This window comes from Scleropages formosus, chromosome 1, assembly GCF_900964775.1.
Source record: "Scleropages formosus chromosome 1, fSclFor1.1, whole genome shotgun sequence".
Lineage (NCBI taxonomy): Eukaryota > Metazoa > Chordata > Actinopteri > Osteoglossiformes > Osteoglossidae > Scleropages > Scleropages formosus.
Window position 1 is genome coordinate 51800150 of NC_041806.1, and position 22079 is coordinate 51822228.

A 22079-nucleotide genomic window follows, 5' to 3' on the forward strand; every position below is an offset into this window, starting at 1 on the left:
TAAGTCTACAACTGGAATAAAGGAAAGAAGAATGAAATTTTGTTTAATTATTTTTTACATTAAACTTTTTTCTTCTACTCTACATTATAAATAAATAAATACAGAAATTAATTAAACAATTTATTATTTTACAGTTGCCTTTTTAAACATTACTGGGCCCACAGAGTAATGTCAGCTATTCACGGAAATTTCATGAAGGGTCATGATTGTGTATCATGACTTTAAAACAGAATGATTTCATAAGGTGCACTTATTTTGATAGTGTGTATAAACTGGCTTGAGGAAAACATAGCCTTCACGTTACATTCAAATAAATGCATATCGTATTTCCTCAATTCAACGAACGAATCGGAGGGTGGGGGTGGAGGGTCCAGTACTGCCAAATGTCCGTTAAATCAGCGCATCCCTAAAATAGCTAGTCGGTATGTAGAACGATCCATGTACTGGCTACATTACGTTCACGGTACGACTCACAAAGTACATACATACCAACACCTCAGGCAGATTATTCCAGGAAAATACTGACATACTGATGACTCAAATGGAAAATAAGTACTGGCATACAAACTGTACAGTTCTGTTTGTTAAATCCAAAATCTGCTAAATCGGGTCGTTCAATTGAAGGTTTCCCATAATAAGAAAATCAAAGGAGCCTCTTGGCGAACTTGTGGCGGGTTGGACCCGATGTCGCAGGCCGGATAAATGAAAATCCGCACTAATTAACGAGAAGCGGAATCAATAAGTGTGGGCCGGATGCGTGAAAGATCAGAAGTCGAGAGACCGAACAACGGGGGATGAGTGTACCATGTTTCTCCACTGGGAGCGGCACGACCGCTGGCACAGGACCTCGGCAGCACTGCGCTTCTCACCGGGGCTGCTGTCGGCGGTCAGGTTGCTGCTGTTGCTGGGGGAGTTGGAGAGGTCCGACACCACCATGCTGATGCCCGCCGTGGGGCTCAGGCTGCCGCCCGGCGAGGACGGCACGCTGCCGTCTGAGGCCAGCGACGTGCTGGACCGCGTGTCCAAAGTCTTGCGAAGCTTCCCTTTCAGGAAGAAGCTCTTCACCTTGCTCCTCCTGGCCACTCCTCCCTCCTCGTCATCCACGTCCTCGTCCCCTCCCCCCTCGTCGCAGAAGCGCCCTGAGCCGGACAGGGCCGCGTAGCCCCTGGGCACAATGGCCGAGGTCGACTCCGCGTCCCCCCGCTTCTTGCCCTTGACGCGGTCCTTCAGCTTACCCAGGGTGGAGCGCGGCTTGTCCTTCACGGAGAGGTCGTACATGCTGGCGGTCAGGTTGTTACGGGTGAACTGGATGGTCACCTGCAGCTCCCCCCGCTCCTTCTCCCGCTTCCCTGACTTGGAGTGCAGCTTGTACCACCTGGGCACACAGAGGATGCAGTCAACAAGCGTTTCCTGTACAGCTCCTCAGAACAGGAGCCTTTGTTCAGAAGGACACCCGAGTTTACATGACCTGAATCTGTAACGCAGAGCTCCTTAACCTTGTCTGGACCGCAGAACCCTGAAACAATCAGCCCGCTCCTCAAAAAATGTCCATAAATGAAGTGAAAGAAAAGATTGCACTGAAACTTGGTTACAGTTGATCCGCACATGGAGACTGGACATTGGAACGACCCGGCAGTTGTCAACGCGGTCGCAACACGGTCTTTTAATTGCTTTTATGAAGAGCACGGGCTCAAAGAAACATGCAGGTAGAGACAACACACTGAGAAGTAGAGGGTTATTTTTAAAACAAGCCTGCATTTCTCAGTTAAATCCATCCGTCCATCCGTCCATCCGTCCATCCATCCGTCCATACATGCATGCATGCATGCATCCGTTCATCCATCCATCCATCCATCATCACTCGTCTAGTACGGGCCTGCGGTGGACTGGAACCTATCCCACAAACACAGGATGCCTTGGACAAAAGCATAAGCTAAAAAAAAAACCAAAAGCAAACAACTTGTTCCTAACCTTTGAGGAACACACAGTACACAGAGAGCTACACAAACAGAAACACAGTTAAAAAAAGATCAACACCCCACATACTGTTATTTCCCATGTTTACCATACTCCCCATGTTTACTCTTACACACCGTTGTGTTAAATGGCATTAAATGTTCATTACAAACTACAGCTGAGGTTCAAACCAAAAGATGGAAACCAAAGGAGGGAAAAACCAAAGATGTCCAACGTGATGCCGCTCAGTACGGTACATGACTTGAACATAAGCGATTTACAGCGGTCTAGCAGGGATTCCCGCTCAGCCCTCACAACGTGGAAAGGAAATTCAATTTGCTAAAGAGGATTTTTGGAACCCGGCGGTTCAGGGCCAGCAGAACTGCAGCCGTCTGGGTGTAGAAAGAAACAAGAGTCCATCTATAAAGAGTTCCTGAAAGCTACAATATCACCAAGTCCAACCAACAGGCTTTCCACAACGTTTTGACACACACCCACTGACCTGCTAAAGCCATTCCCATGTACCCCCCCCCCCCCCCCCCCCCATCTCTCTCCATTGGCTTCCTGTGGCTGCCAGCATTGACAAGATGGTCAAAGGACCTGTTCACTCCCTACAGCCCAGGAAGAGCGCTGAACTCTTGCACCTCTGCTTGTCCCACTCACAAGGGGTCCAACAAGAAAAGTCTGTAGGTTCTCAGTTCTGGCTCCAATGTGATGGAATGAGCTCCCTCTGCCCCTCAAAGCTGCTGAATCCCTCCCCATTCAAAGGTCTCAAAAGTGAAAAACAAAATGAAGAAAAATTCTAATAAAATATACAAACAATGTTTCGTGCCGTTTCCATACGTGCCGATATTCCGTATAACGGGAAAAGTACGGAGAACCATCACATGAAACCTGTACTGCCTCCTGCTCCCATTATGTTCAATGAACCGTGCTCTTTATTTTATGTTCACTTGATTTCCAGCACTGTGCTTTTGGCTTCCCTGTTTCATTTTCTCACATGGATGTCATTTAAATGAGGAATTCTGACAGACCTTTGCGGAATGTGAGATATGTGTAGAACATGAGGCCTAGAACAGGAGGCCGCACTTGGTCCTCCTCTTGAGGCTGAGGGAGAAAATATGCTGAGTAAGCAGTTTTCAGGAAAGTCAGGTGGGCCCTGTCTGCGTAAAAAATAACAAAAAATTCAAAATGCAACGAGCAAAGACAGAATGTTAATTTTCTTTCCCTATCAGAAATTGTACATCTTTATTTCAGTTAAACTATTATGATAAATACCATTTATTCTGTACTTGTATGTTGCATCATGCTTTGGAAGTTGCAGAAACTGAATTTAATTCAACTTGTATAATGACAATAAAGGTGAATTGATTTGTCTGTTAAGTTGATCCCATCTTGAATAATTTAGTTTTACTCTGGAGAGAAATCCTTTGTTTGGGAATTATGCATTATTAATACACACACGCATTGTCTGAGGCCGCTTGTCCCAAGCGGGGTTGCGGAAAGCCGGAGTCTAAGCCAGCAACACAGGGCGCGAGCCTGGAGGGAGAGGGAACACACCCAGGATAGGACGCCAGTCCGTCGCAAGGCACCCCAAGCGGGACTCGAACCCCCAACCCACCGGAGAGCAGGCTCTGGCCAAACCTGCTGTGCCACCGCACCCCCCGTTCTTATTAATATAGAACATTATTAGCATTATCTGTACAGCTTCAGTATTGACTGCAGATATGACCTACTTCTAAAAAGCTAATATTTTTCATATAATCAAGGCAGTATGTGATTAATCGATGCTTAGCTAATATGCTGTTCAGTGGTTTATGATCTGTGTCACTTTACATCACTTCTCAAAGGTTCACATGGTTTTGGGTTTCCTCCCATTGACACTGTTGTTTCACTGCTTGTAGTGAGTGACTCTTTCATTCCCAGTTTTATCCCCTTTGCTCACATTGTAATAGTAATAATCTATTTTATCACAAAGGCAATCACTGTATGATTTATGACGGCTCGAAATGCATACTTCTGTGTGGAACGGTAACCACTGATGTAAATCACAGTTATGCCCGTTTTTCAAGCATAGGGCCTGTTCCAGCTCCCAGGCTGCTTCGAAGCAAAACTGAATCGCTCCAGAAGTACCTACTTCCAGGGTGGTCAGCAACGAACAAGCTGAAAAGACACAAAGGCCAGCGAAGCATCGTTAGAAATAGTGCAGAACTCATCAAGAACACACAAAATAAACGAAAGCACTTAGAAAAGCTTTTATTTATTCCGTACGAGTGCAGCTGTAGCGCAATTATTTACTAGAAAAAATCTTGCCGAGCTGTAAAGGGAGGATTATGAAAGCCTGCCCAATTTCCCACCAAATACATATGAGTGATGTCACTAAACGCAACGTGGCTGTGGTGCGGCTCCCAGCGCGGGACGCAACCTTTCACCTTCTTCGCTGAAGCTCTGCACCGCAGGAAGGAGCTGTCGGGTGTTTCCGCACTCGGACACATTGTCTGTACAGTTTCACCGTGTCCTGAACCGACTAGAGAAACAACAACACACGGCGATATTAATGTGTGTGAAGTGTGGCCACAATAATTACAGCACCAGCGTGAGAACAGAATGTAGGGAGCAACAAGAGTACTTTGACACTCCCAAACCCTTTAATGCCCAATTTTTCATTATATTCATTTAGCGTCCACTTTTCTCCAAAGCAACTTATAACATTAAGGTATTTACTACTGTTTACCCATTTACACACCAGGGTATTTTTTACTGGAGCAGTTAAATACTGCCTTACTCAAGAGTACTACAGCTGCAGGTGTGACTCAAAGCTGCAACCTTTGGCTCCAAAGGCAGCACCTCTAACCACTACCCCACCAGCTGCCCCATTAAATAATTACAATCTTTTTTGTGTTTTTAAATTAGATATACCTATATAGTAGAAATATTGCAAAAGAAACTGTACTTTTGGGGAAAAAAAATTCCCCTATAAGTGGGATGCTGGGAGCTAATGGGTTAAATAAACCATAAACTCATTTCAATAATCGGATGTCCTGACTACAGTCTAGATGTCTTTTCAGGAGCAAATAGGAACATACTGGCTCTTTAGTTTACGAACACAAAATGGACTGGACGGCCAACTCCATATGTTCTAAAATCACTTTTACTACTAAGTTGCAACCAATAAAAGCGGAATAATAGATACATGCCAATTGTAAACATTTTAGGTTCTGTAAAATGCCAGCTAAAGCTCTAATAAACAACCTTTATTCAGCCATTACTCTGGCATTGTACTTGCTCATTTGTGTATCTTATAATATTTGAAAAAAAAAAAAAAAAATTGGTGGGAGGGTATCGTATTTGTCTATCCCGTGTCTTATGCAGCTACTCAAACGATGAACCTCGGTGCAGCAAGCGGTAGGGAACAAACTAGGTTTGCTTGAGACTTTCATGTCTGCAGCTATGTCTCCTACGCAATGTAATGCATAAATTGTACTTTTGCTGAAATGTACATCACTTTGGACAAAAGCGTCTGCTAAAAGAATAAATGTAAATGTAAACAAACAATACACAGTAACACTTCCATTCATTCTTTATCAAGTAGCTGTTGGTGGTCACCGGGACCCCAGAAACAGGGTACAAAGCAGGGGAAACCTTGGATGCCATACTGCAATGCCACAGCGCAACACTTTTATTTTATAGCTTTTAAAATTAAACTTCAAATCCCAAAAAATTAAACTAATTAAAAGTACATTACTAAAGACAAAAAATGTGTCTCCCAAACCCCCATTCAATGCCATTGACCGATTCATTACATAAACTCATACAATATTTGTTAGCCTAATAAAAACCGTAATAAAATAAACGTTACTCGGTTTATGGAAGGATAAGGCTATTTACATTTACATTTATTTATTTAGCAGACGCTTTTCTCCAAAGTGACTTCCAATGGATACTATGTAGTGTTATGAGCCCACACACCTTATTCACCAAGGTGACTTACACTGCTAGATACATTACTTACTATTATTATTTATTTAAATGTTTTTTATTTAATCTTGCTATATACAGTACATTTGATGTACTGGATATTGCCACAGTGAATAAAAATACATTGTAAGACTAACATTTTTATTAAATTCTATTCCTTGGGTGAATTTTGCTGCCAACTAATGGCAGGACCTGGAAATGCAGGTAATTTGCACACAATAGCAGGCAAAAATTTTAGAAAACAGAAAGTTTAGAACATTGGGAAAAAAGGCAATTAAAAATAAAGAATTCTGGGGAATGTTTGTGCCTTCGAAAATGTTTAACCGGATTGTTCGTAACACAAACTACCGTATTTACTTTTCCGCCACTGAGGCAGAAAGTCTCAAATGAAAGCTGTAACCATGCAGTAAAAACAAGAAGCAAGAAAAGAGGATATTTTAGTCAGAATTTGTCTCGGCCACATTCTTTAATCACCAGCTGCAAGTAAAGTTTGAGCCGTGCACTATGTGTTCAGTTTTACAACAAAAAGCCGTGGGTGTAGGGTGCCTTAAGGACTCCTTACAAAGCCACTACAGACCTGGGCTCCAGTGACGTGGTTATCTGACAAGAGCACATCAGACACCCTTTGTTTCCTTTGACCTTTCTGAAAGTCATAGCCATCCTGAATGCGGAGATCTGCAGCCAAGTGAAATGCCTTCTTTGTGTTTCTCTGTGCTTTTGGCCTGCCTCGGGCCTGTGGGGAGAGCAGTGGGTGGAGAATGAAAGCCAGATGTGGGGTGTTGCTTTCCTACCCCGAGCCAGTGCTGCGGCCTGGGGATCGGCTCTGTTTGCCGGTCCATCCCCCCTTAATGCACAGCCACCTGTCACAAAAGGCAGCACGATCTTTTTCATTACAGCGTACAATCCGAGTTGGTAATGTAATTAAATTGAAATTTTTTCGGATTAGGGTTAGTGACACATCTCACTGACAACACCCCTAGTAACACTACCATCACACAGAGGAGGAGCAAATGCTTTCAGAACAAGGTGAATATTCAGATAATGAACTAGGGTTAACATTGTCCACAAAACGCATTTAATCAATGCATGAATGAAGGATAATTAATTGCGCACTTAATAAATCTGGGTTCTACTCACAAGATACTGTATGAAAATGAACTACAACACAATCTTTCTAGCAGTGTTGTATTAACCTCTGAAAACATATACAAAAAGAAGCGTTCCCTTTCATACGCAGATTTACAAAATTCATTGCGGCCCTATCAATTAATGCAAAATACCAGTTAGTTGACTGTTAGTCCCAGACACACCATCCAATTACAAGCTCTGTGACAACAATTTATGTGATTGCCAGGTCTGAGAGAATTCAACAATTATCTGTTTTCTCAGGTCAGAAAACAAGACTACAGATATTTTTATCAGGTCTTTCTCCATATACGACTCTGTATTGTCATCAGCTGTCGTTTATTAAAAAAATGCACTGACACTGAGTGACCTTTTATTGCTGGAATGGTATTGAGCTGGCGATGCTACTTTTGACCCCTTTACTTAATGTTTTGCTTTACTATAATTTTTTTGCACTCCTTAATGTCTATCTACTGACTCATTCATACATTCCTGAGTCACTGCCGTGCCTTTCCGTGAATACATGTATATTTAATTAATAATTTTTGCATGCTTCCTGCTGTAGCCTCATGCTAATTCCCTCATGGATCAATAAAATATCAGCCCACCTCTCTGTCAACCTCTGTAAAAAGTGATTTGACTCCTTCATTGTTGTGAAAAGGCATAGAAAACAAAGAAATGCCAAATGTTTGTGTCTATGTGTAGAAAACTCACTAACTGACCAAGTGAAATCCCTGAAGTGCTTCAGGTTCTCCAGCGGCCCCCGGGAAAGTCGGCGAATTCCACAGCTTGCGTCAGATTTCCCATCTCCCAAACAGGAAGGACGATGGGCCACCCAGTTCATTTCTAATCTATTATCCATTTACAGCGAGACAGGCAGCTGTTCAGACTTCAGGACATTCACAGCAATGTTCCCAGATGTTATACCTGTCTTGGTGAGGGGTGAGAATAAGTGTGGGGGGGGGACAGACACTATACACAGCAGTTATTGTACAATAGTTGTAAAGGTATTTCATACTCCGCATGTGCCATCCACAACCATATCATAAGTAGGTATCTGCTGAGCAAAGAAAAAAGAAAATGATCCCTGTGAGCTGCCTCCTTTATGTCTTTGGGAAGGATTGAACCATTTTACCCAATAGGGGTGTCACAGCAATCCAGATCTGAACCAAGTAAACATTAATCTCAATGTGATATGTTATACATCAAGATATTTGAGTATGTTTTTCCACGAATGGCATTTATCCTATGGTGAAGCCCACCATAATTTCAACACCGGTTAATCCAAAGCAACTCACCGAAAACACCCCCAGCAATCAGCTTTCCCGTTCAGCTCCAACTGAGCACGTGCACCACCGAAACAGGCAGTATATAAGGACACCTAACAGATCACTGGGGTTTCTGCCAGGCCCGAATCTGAAAAATCCTGATGGGTGCGTAACACAGAAGCAGCCACAAAAACTACAACTTACAGGTTTTACATATTTCTTGTAACTGAAAAAATACTGTTGTTGACTGTTAACTAGCAGCCTTGTCTCCCATCATGTCCAAGATGCCAGCAGTGCACTCTGGGCGGGACTCTCCCAGGAGACATACTGCGGAAATCCTGTTAACGTGTCCCAGAGCAAAAGAAAAAATAAAAAAAACTAATTTGTTTATTTTAGGATGATCAAGGCTGTCCAGCCTGTAGCAAAGGACTTGACTGAGGTCTGTGAATGTGGATGAGCAGCTGTAAATATTTGGTTATGATGTGTTCAAAAGATACTGCAGCCTGCTCACAAGGTCCATTTATAAGAGCTCATCAAACGTTCGTATAGCTGACTTTAAAGGGAATTTAAATATTTAAATTACTAGTAACACAAAACTCACCTGAGAATTACTTAACGTGAAATATTAACCAAACGGGCAGTTAACTGAAACTGTAAGATAGGCCACATGGAATCGGTAAGACCTCAGTGCTGCAGATAAAGGAAACATGAAACAGGTGTACCGATTAAGTGTTGAAATGATGACATATGAAGTGAACTCAGAAAGTCATTATCAAATATGCAGGTTCAAAATCAAGCATGCAACTGTAAAAACAAAACGCCAAAAATTTTTTGAAAATTAAGAAATTACACGTATCAAGATTACGTTCACATTTTCATCAAAATGTGATTAAAAAAACAGATGTATCCGATACGTTGGAATGACCCATCCCTGTTCATCCAGACGTGCAAGGACGAACTGTAATGTGAAATACTTAAACGCTTGGCACAAGGTAAGTTAGCATGTATTAGTTTACGGACATTTAAGGTATTTTACTGCTTGTAACTATAAATGAGCAAAGTCCTGTAGATATAATGCTCTGTTGATCCTTTCATTTCAGGCCATGAGCGACATACTGCTGTAGACACTGAGCATGCAGTAGGAATGTCTTGAACACTAACATCAGCACTCACAACCCTTTTAAAACATGGTAAATTAACCGAGCAGAAGATGATAATCATCTGAGAAACAAGTTCCGTATGTAATACTAAATGTAGGTTTTGTATAACTCATTTCCACAAGTGTTGGCTGACAGTGCTCGGTTTCAAGGAAATACATCATGTCACAGTTTAGAGATATTTGTGGTATAACTGATTTTTTTTTCTTATTGCTGTGAAAAGACCTTTCCAAAAAAGATGTTTTCCAAAGAGCCCGATCAACCAAATCGATGTGAATAATGTGAAACTGGTCTGCACGTAGTATAACAGCCATTATAGCCGAACCCTAGCTACTGAAATTCATACTCACATTCATATTCAAGCACATAAAGGACACTTGGCAAAATTCAAGCTGAGATTCAAATAAGAACAATAGTAATTCAGTGCATCCTCTACCATATAATTTCAAAAGCCTTTGTCAGTCACTTTGCAGATTACTTACTACAGTCTCAACATGTCAACTGGCTGAATTTCAGGCACCCAATTTGAGAAAGACATGGGATCGAGTGAAATATGATCAGTGCTGATCATTATCATAGTACAAGATGAAAACTGGCTACAGCAATAACACAGTACTAAGATGTAACTCCTCCAGACTGAGCTTTCCTCAGGATTTTCGCAATGCTCAACAAATTTCCTACAAGATTAGCATTCCTTCTGGAACATTCTCTCAGCCTGCTAATATTTTTGTAAGGCAAAGCTCAAGTCCAATCTCTCCATTCTTTAGTTTTCAGACCCACACAGTGGACGAAAGGCTCAACTGTTGGGCGATTAATTTTAGTCATGCATAATCCCATTAAACATGCCAGGTGACCCACACAGTATTACTCTCTCTGAATCTGGGTAGATAATCCAATCTTCCATTAAACGATGCAATAAATATCTAGAAAAGTAAGATCATTCATTCAATGGTAATACAGGTGAAGTTCAGAAATTCTACAGCTGCCTGTAAACTTCCATATGTGAAATGAAATTATCAACACAGGATTATGGTTCCAGGATTTTGCTTGTTATAAATATTTTCAGTTTTAACCACCTATGTCTGAAGCATAAAGTGAAAGCCAAACTATGGATCATTATCAATGATCAGTCATCAGGATTTTTCCCCAAGAGCCCCAATGCTTGTGTTTGTTCTAAAGTTAGAAGAACCTCAACCTGACCTGACCTTTGCACCCTGCTGGCCACCACAGCACTAAGGCCGTATCTTTAACCTGATATAACAAATCCTTCATCTTTTTATAGTGTTGGAATCTGTGAAATCCGTAGCTGAGGGAGTCGTAGACGCACGCACGACAGTCTAAGCCACCAGAAAGCTTTGTATCGCAGCACTTGGTCTTGGCATCCTGTCTAGCATCAAACCAGCACAACAGCTGCAACAACACTTCTTACAAGATGTTTTTCTAACACTGAAATACTTTGTTTAGATGCTGCATCTCTCATCTGTTCTTAACCTTCTTGGTCTATCAACAGCCTTAGACATGGTTAACCACTGCCTTATCATGACAGCTAAGGATCTTGCCATCTCTGACATGGTGCTGAACTAGCTAGCCACACCTTCTGAAAGGGTTCTTCGCTGTGTCATATAACTCCTCTCCTAGGATGCTCTCAACAGGTATACCTCAGGGATCAGTGCTAGGACCACTCCTGTTCTCACTATACATTTACTCACTGGGTACTCATTACTTCTCACAGCTTTTCCTATCACGTACATGCAGATGTCCAAATTACATCTCCTTTCCTTCTTTCAACTTTCACATCTCAAATGAGATATAAAATGTTCTGTCAAACATCTCCTTTTGGATGGCTGACCATGATTTGAAACTTATTCTCTCAATCTGACATGCTCTGCCATCCTTTCACTTCTTCTACAGACTTCCTGCTCTCTTGATAACATCACCCTCTCAGGTGAAAGATATTGGTATGATGTTGGATGACTCTCAGCTACATAGTATTTTCTGTGAGATTTATGTCGCTCTGGAGAAAAGCGTCTGCTAAATGAATAAATGTAAATGAGCATATTTCTTCACTGGTTGACACGTTTTTTTTCCATCCTCAGGATCTTCTACGTAATGATTATGCATAATCCATGCCTTCCTCAACTACACTACCAGTTCTTTGTCCAAACCTAGTTCTTTTCAATTCTCTCAATGACTGCTGTTTCTTTTTGACTGGTCTTCCTGAATCTAATCTCTTCAACTAATCCAAATTGCTGCTGCTCATTTGGCATATCATGTTCTCCATCGTGTGTATACACACACACACACACACACACACACACACACACACACACACCACTGCTCTACTCCAGTCTCCCTGCTGGCTCTCCATCACAGCCAGGATCTGCTAACATCAGTGACGTGACTAAAACTGAAGGACAGACTTGTCACAAAATTCCACTGAAGGCAGAAATTGGGAAAAGAATCTTCTCAACATAAAACAGCCAAGAATCAGACTGCAAGACTTCATAATGAAGTATGAAAATGAAAACACACACATACACACACATTTTCAGAACCGCTTGTCCCGTACGGGGTCGCGGGGAACCGGAGCCTACCCAGCAACACAGGGCGTAGGGCCTGAGGGGGAAGGGGACACACCCAGGACGGGACGCCAGTCCGTCGCAAGGTACCCCAAGCGGGACTCGAACCCCAGACCCACCGGACAGCAGGACGGTGGTCCAACCCACTGCGCCACACTTTTTAGAAAGTAAACAGTACATCCTTATATAATAAATTATAATCGGTATGAGAGCATCCTGCGATGGGACACACCCTGGATGAGGCATCAGTCCATCTCGCACCCTGTGCTTCCCAGGATAGGTTCCAAAAAATTGCAGCCCCCCTGAATTAGATACATGGTTTCGGAAAAGGGATGGTTGGAACTGTAAAGCATGGACACTATAGTAATTACATTTATGTATCCAGTTTAGCACGGCTATTTTTTTTAAGCAATTTAGCCTGGTATTTACCTCGCTTAAGGGTACCACAGCTGGAAATGGCATTTGAACGTGGGACACACAGCTGTACAGCACTGACCTTAACTGCAGTGTTGCCTGCTGCTGGACAAACTGAATCATTCGCATGTTTTTCCAATTTAACTTGAGTTCTGAGTTCATCCTCCGGACTAATGGGGGTGTCCAGTCAAGTGACTGACTGATAATATGGTACACATGATTTGTACATCATTTTGACATGAAAGTAACCTTGCTGTATGCAAATAATTTTTAACAATTCTGAATCTTAGCTACAGGGAGGAGGCTGGTGTGAGAAATAGAATTCCTTCTAATTTTCCTTTTCCGAAAAACATTTTTGTATTACACTGTGACTGTATTAGAGGCGCATGCTTGAAAATCACTTTGTTTCAACCAGTTTGGCTTTACCGCATCCAAGCACCTTTTTCCGATTTCTCCTTTCCTGAAATATATATTGAAAAGTAATTTTGATGCACTGGAGCGCGCGGTCTTTCCAGTAGCCGCTCGTCCGACGGGAACTGGGTCGGATGCGCACAAACACACACAAGTTGTACACCGATCGAGACGAATGCAGCCATAGTAGTGTAAGTACAGGGAGTGAGTGAGTGAGTGTGTGTGTGTGTGTGTGTGTGTGTGTGTGTGTGTGGGGGGGGGGGGGCGGCTCGTGCAGGAGCAGGCTGCGCACGCAATGCGCATTTTCTGGAGTTGCTGTCAGAACACACTGGCCACACGTGCGCGCAATGAGACATGCGGGGTGGGGGGGGGGGGGTGAGGCAAGACAAGACAAAGTTGCACGTACTCGTTTTTGGGATACAGCCTCTTCTGGAAGAGTTTGTCCAGAGGGATGAGCGCCTGACCCAGGAACACGTCGGGTCCGAGGAGCGCGCGGTGCATCACCGTGAGCAGCAGCTCGCCGCTGCCCGGCGGACACGCGCCGCGCCCCGCCGCCGCCGCCTCCTCCAGGGCGCCGGGCACGAGCTCGAAGAGGCACTCCTCGCGCCACTCGGGAGACGTGCTCTTCTCCACCACGGCCGTGCTGAAGCGCTCCTTGCCCACCTGGATCACGGTGTAGGCGTCGCTCGTGCCGTGCTTGCCCTTGGCCCGCAGTCCCCTGGCCCGCAGCACCGTCACCTGCACGTGCGTGGGCACCCACCGCTGGCCGCCCTCCGCCGGCTCCGCGTCCGTCGCAGACATGGTCAGCGAGTGGCGCGCGGCCGCCGCAAGCGGGACGAGAACAACGAGGCGCAGCGGGCGGCGGAGTTACGACGGAGGAGCGGCTGCGGCGGCTGCGGCGGCTGCGGCTTCTGACTGCAAACTGCGCATTACGGGCGGCGAGTGAGTTCGTGGCGCGCGCCTTCCCTTTAGCCTAGCGCGCCCGCTCACACAGGCGCTCGCGCACAGCCCCTTCCTCACTAATTGTTTTCCTTTATTCCCGAAGAGAGCCGCTGCAGACCCCAGCCCTCCAGCAAGGCACGCCCCCGCCCCGGCCCGGGCGCGCGTCCGACCCCACTGTGACTTGTCACCACACACACCACCGTGACCAGCAGCTTCCAGGAACTTCTTAGCGACCTTAAAACTTGCTCCTTAACTCTGCTTTTTCCCTCCGTCCCCCTGATCGCTCTATTTCGGAGAAGCTCCCGGAAGCTCTTCTCGCACTTTCATCATCATCTCCGACGAGTTCGGCCGCTCGATCCCGAGCTCCTGGGCGAGCAGCACTGCGACTGCGGAGCGGCCGGGATGACATAACATTGCAGATGCGGAGATGCCCGGCGTTCAACTGTCGCAAAAACACCGAAGTGACCGCGGCCGCCGGCGCCGCGAGGTCACAGAAACGCTCGCGTCGATGCGGATGCGCGCAGCCGGGCGCGTAGCGCTGAAGGAACGCGCCTCGCGGCCGTTTTCCCAGGGACGCGCTCGGGGCGGCCGATCGCGGGACGCTGGAAGTGCAAGTTCAGCCGGAGCGGTTCGTTCGCCCGCATGGGTGGGGCCGCGCGCGCACACACACAGAGGGGGGGGTGAGGGAGAGAGAGAGAGAGAGAGAGAGAGCCCTCACTGACACGCTTCTCCCTTCAGCTCTTTATCTATAATAAATCATACACTTCCACTCCTCTTACACTACTTCTATATTGCTGACAATCGCCACTCGCTGTTGCCATATAATACAGTATGTGCCTATATAATATATATATATATATATCTAATGCGTTATGGGGAATAACGGACATCCACGACTAAAGCTCAAAAGGCGACTATGGAGCACCAGCGCTCATTCACACTCGGACCCGTGAATCTTCTCCTCGGGTCCATCACTGTCCCTCACCCTCGGAGACCATCCATCGGCCTTGTCCTTTACCATTTACTCTTCCAGCACTAACTGACCTGCCCTGCAACTTTAAAGATCTTAATTTCAGAATCCGAATCCGACTCGTTTGGCCAAGTGAAGTGTGCACACACGCTTCGCTTCCCAATGGCTCATGGTGTAGACAAAAAAGAAAAAAACAACACACAACATAGATATACACACCTGTAAACATACATAAACACATCAAGTGCAGTGATGGGAAATAACAAGGGATGGAGGGGTGGAATAAATAATGAGGGAGGGAATAAGAGGGACAAAGTATTGGACAGACTAACAACGAGCTGTTCATGGACAAAACAGCGTGGGGAAAAAAACTTTTCATATCTGATTGTTTTGACGCACAGTGATCTGCAGCGCTTGACGGATGGGAGAGGTTCAAAAAAGCTGTGGCCGTGGTGAGAGGGGTCTATCACAGGTCCAGGTCATATACATATATAGACATATACCAGTATCTGAACTCTTCAGAAGTTTCTCATTTTTCTCATTTGCGTTTCTTTATAACTATAACTGTGCTGCAGGAAGGGTCTCCATAAGTGGACCTGTTTAGTATTTAATATTTTATATTATTCATCCACATGTTAGAAACAGCAATGTGTTATGAATACATTCACAGACATAACAAAGATGAACACTTGCAGGGGTGAAACGTGCCCTGTCCAAACAAGTATCCGGCATTCGTGTAAGTTATCATACTTTAACTGTTAATTTTTCTGCTGAAATTTATGTCTTTGTTTAAACTACAGTGAGATGTCGTGAAATGACACAAATGACAGGAGGGGAAAGTGCTTCAGATATGAATTATTTAAAACATTTAAATTATTTCTACAGACTACATTACATCAGTGGACCCTTTTGAAACCTTTTTTAGATGCTTTTTATGCCCAACAAATACATTTTTTTAGCCACATTTTTTTCGCATGTGGCTCTTTGCCCAGAAAAGCATGTAAATAGGCAGTACTTGTTGCCAGAGGAGCCAAAACTTTACGGGTACAAAGATCAAGTTTCTAGTGGGGCAACATATGAGCTAAATTCCTGCCTCTCAACAATTGGAATGTTGTTGCCAAAAATCAATCATGTGATACCTGCAGCATTGCTGGATATTCATGGATTCATAAGGTCATGTGATCCAAACTAAGCTCTTTTCAGCTTTGAAGATTGCTGTATTGCTCTTCAGCAGACTGCACTTGAACAGACAAACACAGTACCCAAGTAGTCAGTATTTAAGTAAAAGTACTGTTATTTAAAACAATAAAGTCAAGGTACTCATGCAGAAATTTACTTGTGTAAAAGAACAGAAAAAAGGACAGGAGAAAAAAAAGGACAGATCTCAAGTTACTTCGATTCAGGTTGGCAACGAGAGCAGACTTAATACACTTTTGAATAAACATCTTTTTAGTAAATTGAATCACACAGAACTTATCTTACAGGATAGGTTCTGGACTGCTGCAGCCCTGGCCAGGACAAGTTTAATGAAAGCGAGCAAGTAAGTGAGAAATGAATTCAAAGGATTAATGCTGAATTATAACTGTACCAGGAAGCAGCATTTTGATTACATTGGAATATATGATTCACCAAAACCAAATAACTGACCTCCAAAAAATATATTTATAAAAAAAATTATAAATATATCTACAATTGCTAATCATCGTACTTTTTTAGTTTACACATTCAATTTTCATTTTAACCAGCATATCAATTAAGATTATTCATTATGTTTCCTACATTTTTTAAAATTACTGCCACATTTACATTTATTCATTTAGCGGATGCTTCTTTCCAAAGAGGCGTAGAGCTCGGGGTGGACAAAGATACAGTACATCTCATCGGAGACAAAAGTTGTAGGCGCAGACAGCTGATTGTTGTGCCGCAGTACAACGTGTCCAATACCACAGTACAGAGTAGCTGTACATAGAAGCGATAGGAAACACAGAGGTGATGGTGTGATGTGAGTTTATGGAGCAGTTAGAAGATCAGGAGAGAAGTGGCTCTGAAAGAGATGGGTTTGAGATCCTTCCCCAAGAGGGAGCTCATTGCACCACACTGGAGCCAAAACTGAGAAATTATGCACTTTTGATTTTGGGCTCTTGTGAGTGGAACCACCACCTGTCCAGAGGTGGAGGAGCTCAGCACCCTTGCTGGGCTGTAGGGAGTGATCAGGTCCTGTGGGTATCAAGGAACAGATTCCTTGACCATCTTGTGGTCTTTAACCAAAGCGTTACACCTGATGCAGTTCGAGAGCCACCAGCTGCAGAAAGAAGGGAGGCGAGGAGGGAAGAGACAGGAAGCAGAGGGAACGAGGCTTTGCGTGGATGGGGAATTGCCTGTTGGTGATGAAATCAACTTTGTCTCAGAAGAACAAGGAGAACAAAGAGCAGGGGTTGGATTAGAACCCGCAACACCAGAGCTGAGTCAACAGCGCTGCCTGCTGTCCCTCCCTGCCAGGACAGGATCCATGCTGTCGATATATCTCAGTTTGACATATCTCACACAAAGCAGATACTGTACCATTAAATTTTATAATCAAAGTATATTACAGCCTTACGGATCATAATTAACGAGGTCATAACTGTTTTCTCGGGAACGCTCATAAAATCAAAGTATAAAACACATCTGGTACAGCGATTTCGCTGTACTTTGCTCAATGCTCTCGACTCCTCTTTGTTTCCAGGAGAAAGAGATCATTCAAAACAGGATTCTGGTTCAGAAAAAAATAGGCTGCTTTAAATTCCATGACCAACATTCTCTGAAACAGATTTGACTCAGTTACCCAAGTGCATTATATACAGTAGGATTCTGGGTGACTCTGTTACTGGAACAGGTCACGTGCGTTGCCATGGCTGTTAAAAGCAGAACAAACCGCTTCCTCTTCATGCCTTGTTTTATCCCTAAATTCAAATTCACACACAAGGTACTTCAAGAATCAAGCAGCCATGAAATGGATCATAAGCGAAAGAGGACATTATTTTTTCCTCCAATTTTAATGTTAGTATGCGGCGGCTGCACGATTACAGAAGCCAAAAAAAACAAAGAAGCAAACAAGAATGGGAAAGAAAGAAGTTCCATGTAAAGTGTTACACACTAGTCACACACATGTAGATTGTGTATGAGGTGTAACGGGTTGGACAATCCAAGCGAAAAGATATAGTAGCACTATGGTAATTAAAAAAAAATGTACAGTAAGCAGCTAGACAGAATTAAAAATACAACTTCACTGTGTATTTGACTGCTCATGTGTTGTACTTTTTACTCATAATATTAATGAAGTGCGGATTAATGTGGCATTTTGGAAAAAATGCAGTTGTGGTATGATCCCAAATATTGAGTAGCGAAACACTCGTATGTTAACGCTGAAGACCTTACAGCTGTCAAGCAGCTCCACTCTTGGACTTAATTAAATGTCAATGGGTTGTTTCTGACCCCTTACCGAAGATTTGGATTTCTGTTTTGGAGAAGCTGCTCCTCTGGTGGCTCTCAGGCTGGTGGTGTCGTGTGCTTCACGTTTGCTGGTTTCCTCTACAAATGTACGTTCAGGCCCCTCAGCCTGGAGACTCCTGGTTGAGCTCTGCTCAGTGTCCACCCCTCGGGGGACACTGGCTGCATAAGTGGCTTCTCCTCCAAGGCTGGGTTTAGCTAAGGACCGTGGGTAGCTGCTGGGGTCAGAGTGGTTTCTGGAGTGCTTGGGTCGTTTGAGGAACTCCTGGCTCTGCGTTCCTCGCATCGAGTAGAGGTGGCCGACCGAGGCGTAACGGGGGATGTCGTAGATGCTTTCGTTGGCTGTGCTGAGGACCGGACCACTAAGATAGCAGGATCTCATATCCATGTAACCACTGTCATCCTCATCAAGGGTCAGGTCAACCACAGTGAACTGGTGCTTTTTGGAAGATCTCTCAGGGCCAGAGCTTTGTCTGGCTTTTTGGATCATCGTGTTTTCGCAAAGAGGTGGAGAGCACCGCGTGAACAGTCTGGGCGTTGAGGCCTGGGAGCTGGGGGATATCACTGACAACCGGAAGGATCCCTGTTTCTCACCAGCAGGGAACTCAACAGAGGAAGATGCTGTTAGTGTTTGGCTGTTGTCCTCTGGCTTCCAAGAGTCAGATGCAACAGACACATTTTCTGTAATATGGTCTTCAAGGAGAGTATCTTTTTGTGAAAGTTTAATCCAAATCTATAGTAAAAAAAAATAAGGTTTTCAAAGTACACACACACACACACACACACACTTTCAGAACCGCTTGTCCCTTACGGGGTCACGGGGAACCGGAGCCTACCCGGCAACACAGGGCGTAAGGCCGGAGGGGGAAGGGGACACACCCAGGACGGGACGCCAGTCCGCCGCAAGGCACCCCAAGCGGGACTCGAACCCCAGACCCACCGGAGAGCAGGACTGTGGTCCAACCCACTGCGCCACCGCACCCCCTGGTTTTCAAAGTACATTTTCCAAATCTCAGAAATGAGCACTGAACAATTTAGCAGAGGTGACACAGAAAGTGATGGAAAAAAAACAAAAAGACAAATATAATGGTTTTCAAACAGTAGCTAAGAAAGCTGTTTGGCAGCTGAGGAGAGGAAAACAAAAAACTCCCAATCAATTCAAAGATAGAAAAATAATCCTAGGGGGTTCAAGTACCAGCAGCTCTGCACTGCTCCTAAATTCAGGTTTCATGGCTCTACTAAAACCCAAGTGCATTCATCTCTAAAACCTTTGAAAATTATTTTTTCGTTAAAGTTAAGCAAAATTAACAAAGTTCTTAGTGTATAACACCTACCTTTCTGACATGTCTGTGCAGGAGACACACTACTGTGGTTGTGGTGATGCAGAGTAGGACGTTGGCCACAGTCAGAGCGAGGAGCGATACCTCAAACACAGATGTTACCCCCTGGGAGGACTGGTTTGATGACTGACTGTGAACTTGTTCCTGGAATAACAGAACATGATGGGTAATTTTAAAAAAAATCCAGAAAAGTATTAACTGATGGGATCAGTGGTTTTTATAGTCATAGTGTAATGTCAGATTTCTAATGTATAACAAGCTGAAAATTCAAGTTCAAGCAAATCAAGCGAAGTGTGTGTGTGAGAGAGGCAACAGACTAATCTGTATAACAGTTATTGTATTTGACATTAGTTAAGCTTATTTTTTATGATATTCATGATTATCACTTTTTTTCTTTATAGAAGAACTCTTGCTGTTTTCTTTCAGTCAGCCTTTGCTAAAGTTTATTATTTTGACCAGTGTTTATTGTTATTTGCACTACTTCCCACTGAGCAATCAAATAAAGTGCTGTATGTTCTTTGGTCTGCTTTTCCATATCTTTTTTATTTTTTTGCAAAATAAAAGCCATTATTGATCCTCTGTTATAAATATATTCATTTGTCTTGACCTTATAAAGCTGTTTCCTTCACTAGATCTTAGCTAAGACAAAAAATGTCTGAAATCACTATTTTGTTAACTAAATGGGATAAATTTGGCAATTCAGTTTTAAAGTGAAGCGCACGCTAGATGTGCCCGAACATCATTCTATTCACTTACATGAATAAATCCGAGTTTTCACTGACAAGTTCATGGAAAAATTTTCAAAGTATTTATCACACTCCAAACTAACAAACTAAAATCTAACATATTCTTCCAAATGCTTGGCAAATATAGATACTAGAAATACATACATGTACGTGAAAGCAGATCACAAAAAAGAGTATGGTATCCTCCATTGCTCAACAAGCGAAGTTCTGATGAGATCAGACTGTGTGTTATTTAAGGGGGAACTTCAGTTATATGTGCATGGAAAGAGGAACATCAAATTCCAGATGCTACCTATATGTACTGCAGTACTGTGAAAAAGTCAGTTGCAACAATTAAATAAGCATAAGACAATAGCAGTGACATTATCAGAGAACTTCACAGCGATACCAACATATTCTGGTCTATTTACAATTCTCTCCACACAGAGGTCTCATTATTCTAAATATTCAAGTGCACATATCAATAATTTATCTGGATAAGATGAAAAGGTGAAGTAGACATGTCCTGCTTATGTGATCTTGGGTATGTTATTCCCAGTCCATGAACTCCATGAACCTACATGAGACCAGCAAAGATAAGAAGCTCATAAGCTCATTGGATTGCTGGCCTGAGAACGTGCCCCATATGACCAGCAGAGTGAAGCATGGATGAACTTGAGTGTGAAGCTTGAGATGTGAAGGTGAAGATCAGAGTACCCTGACTTTACTGCATTCTTTAGCCTCAATGGCACCACCAGGCCTGCAACTCACAAGGCTCTCAGACTAGTCCCCCAACCTTCATGTGAGCCTGTTTCTCCTCACTGATGTACTGCATTTCCAACCTTGATTTATCAACTCAGTGTTGATTCCACCCAGATTCAACCCTGCTGGAGGACCCTAGGTCTTTAGGCCCAAAATCCTACCTCTATTGTCAAACAATTGTGTGGGCATAGAGCAAGACACGGGTCCAGCTAGAGCCAAGTGTGTAGCTCCAGTCTCATGAAGGTGAAGAAAACCTGTGTTACAGCTCCCACTCTTCTCCTACTGCACCCAATCCACTCCATCGCTTTCTGGAAGACCTGGAATTGCTGCGCAAAACCTGAGCAGTAGATACTTGTCCACCAAAGTTCAGTGGCACTTTAATTTGGTAGGATATCTTGGTTTAAGTCTAAACTGTCCTTCGAATCTGTCCAGGCAAAGACTGCAAGATGCTTAAAACCATCCCTACCAAGCACAGAACATGTTCCACAGGGAGCATCTTATATTTTCTACAAGCTGGAAGATGCAGGGGTGCTGGAGAATGTAGAGGTCTGGCTGAAGATTAGTAGGGAGCTCTTGTGGGATAATTGAGGACTGGAGAAAAGGAGGTCTTATCTAGTTGAGATTCACTGATTTTCATGATGCCCTCGCTTGCTCCCAAGGGATCTGACCAGACATGAGCACCCACACCTCTTCACCCCCATTACGCTATGCATCCTTCTCAACATGAGGACGACATATTGGACGTTGCTTCCCCGCATTTCATTACTTGTGGTGTCTTGTCATTCAGATGAGCTCCTGGACATTTCCCTCACAGTCCCCCATCCATCCAGGGCTGACACCTCTCTTCCTGTGGGGCTCAGTGTATTGGTGGCCCTGGCAGGCTGCCCAAACTCAACAGTCTGGATTTAGAGCCCAGACCACCTGCCCAATAGAGTCACCCATTCCAATTTTGTTGTTTAAGTT

The 22079-nt window shown here is 43.8% G+C and overlaps 2 protein-coding genes across 5 annotated transcripts in view; both read right to left on the reverse strand.

The window, feature by feature from the left end:
- Nucleotides 1–13782, reverse strand: part of LOC108921083 (uncharacterized) — a 34601-nt gene extending 20819 nt beyond the window's left edge. Inside the window, exons 1-2 of one of the 4 annotated variants that reach the window (XM_029251405.1) lie at nucleotides 13295–13782; nucleotides 1236–1375 (exon numbers count right to left, since the gene is read on the reverse strand). In XM_029251405.1, coding sequence (XP_029107238.1) covers nucleotides 1236–1375; nucleotides 13295–13689 — 535 coding nt within the window. In that variant the 5' untranslated portion in view covers nucleotides 13690–13782. Of the gene's footprint in view, nucleotides 1–804; nucleotides 1376–6511; nucleotides 6559–13294 lie in introns of those variants that run through there. The other 3 variants (XM_029251401.1, XM_018730364.2, XM_018730366.2) reach the window with 3 other exon arrangements.
- A 4258-nt stretch (nucleotides 13783–18040) lies between these two features.
- On the reverse strand, nucleotides 18041–20587 carry LOC108920973 (uncharacterized). The gene is made up of 3 exons (XM_018730140.2): nucleotides 20520–20587; nucleotides 19624–19773; nucleotides 18041–19022 (listed from the first exon to the last, which is right to left on the reverse strand). Exons 1-3 carry the CDS (start codon nucleotides 20562–20564, stop codon nucleotides 18249–18251), a joined length of 969 nt encoding a protein of 322 aa, XP_018585656.2. The 5' UTR covers nucleotides 20565–20587; the 3' UTR covers nucleotides 18041–18248.
- Nucleotides 20588–22079: the final 1492 nt, after the last annotated feature.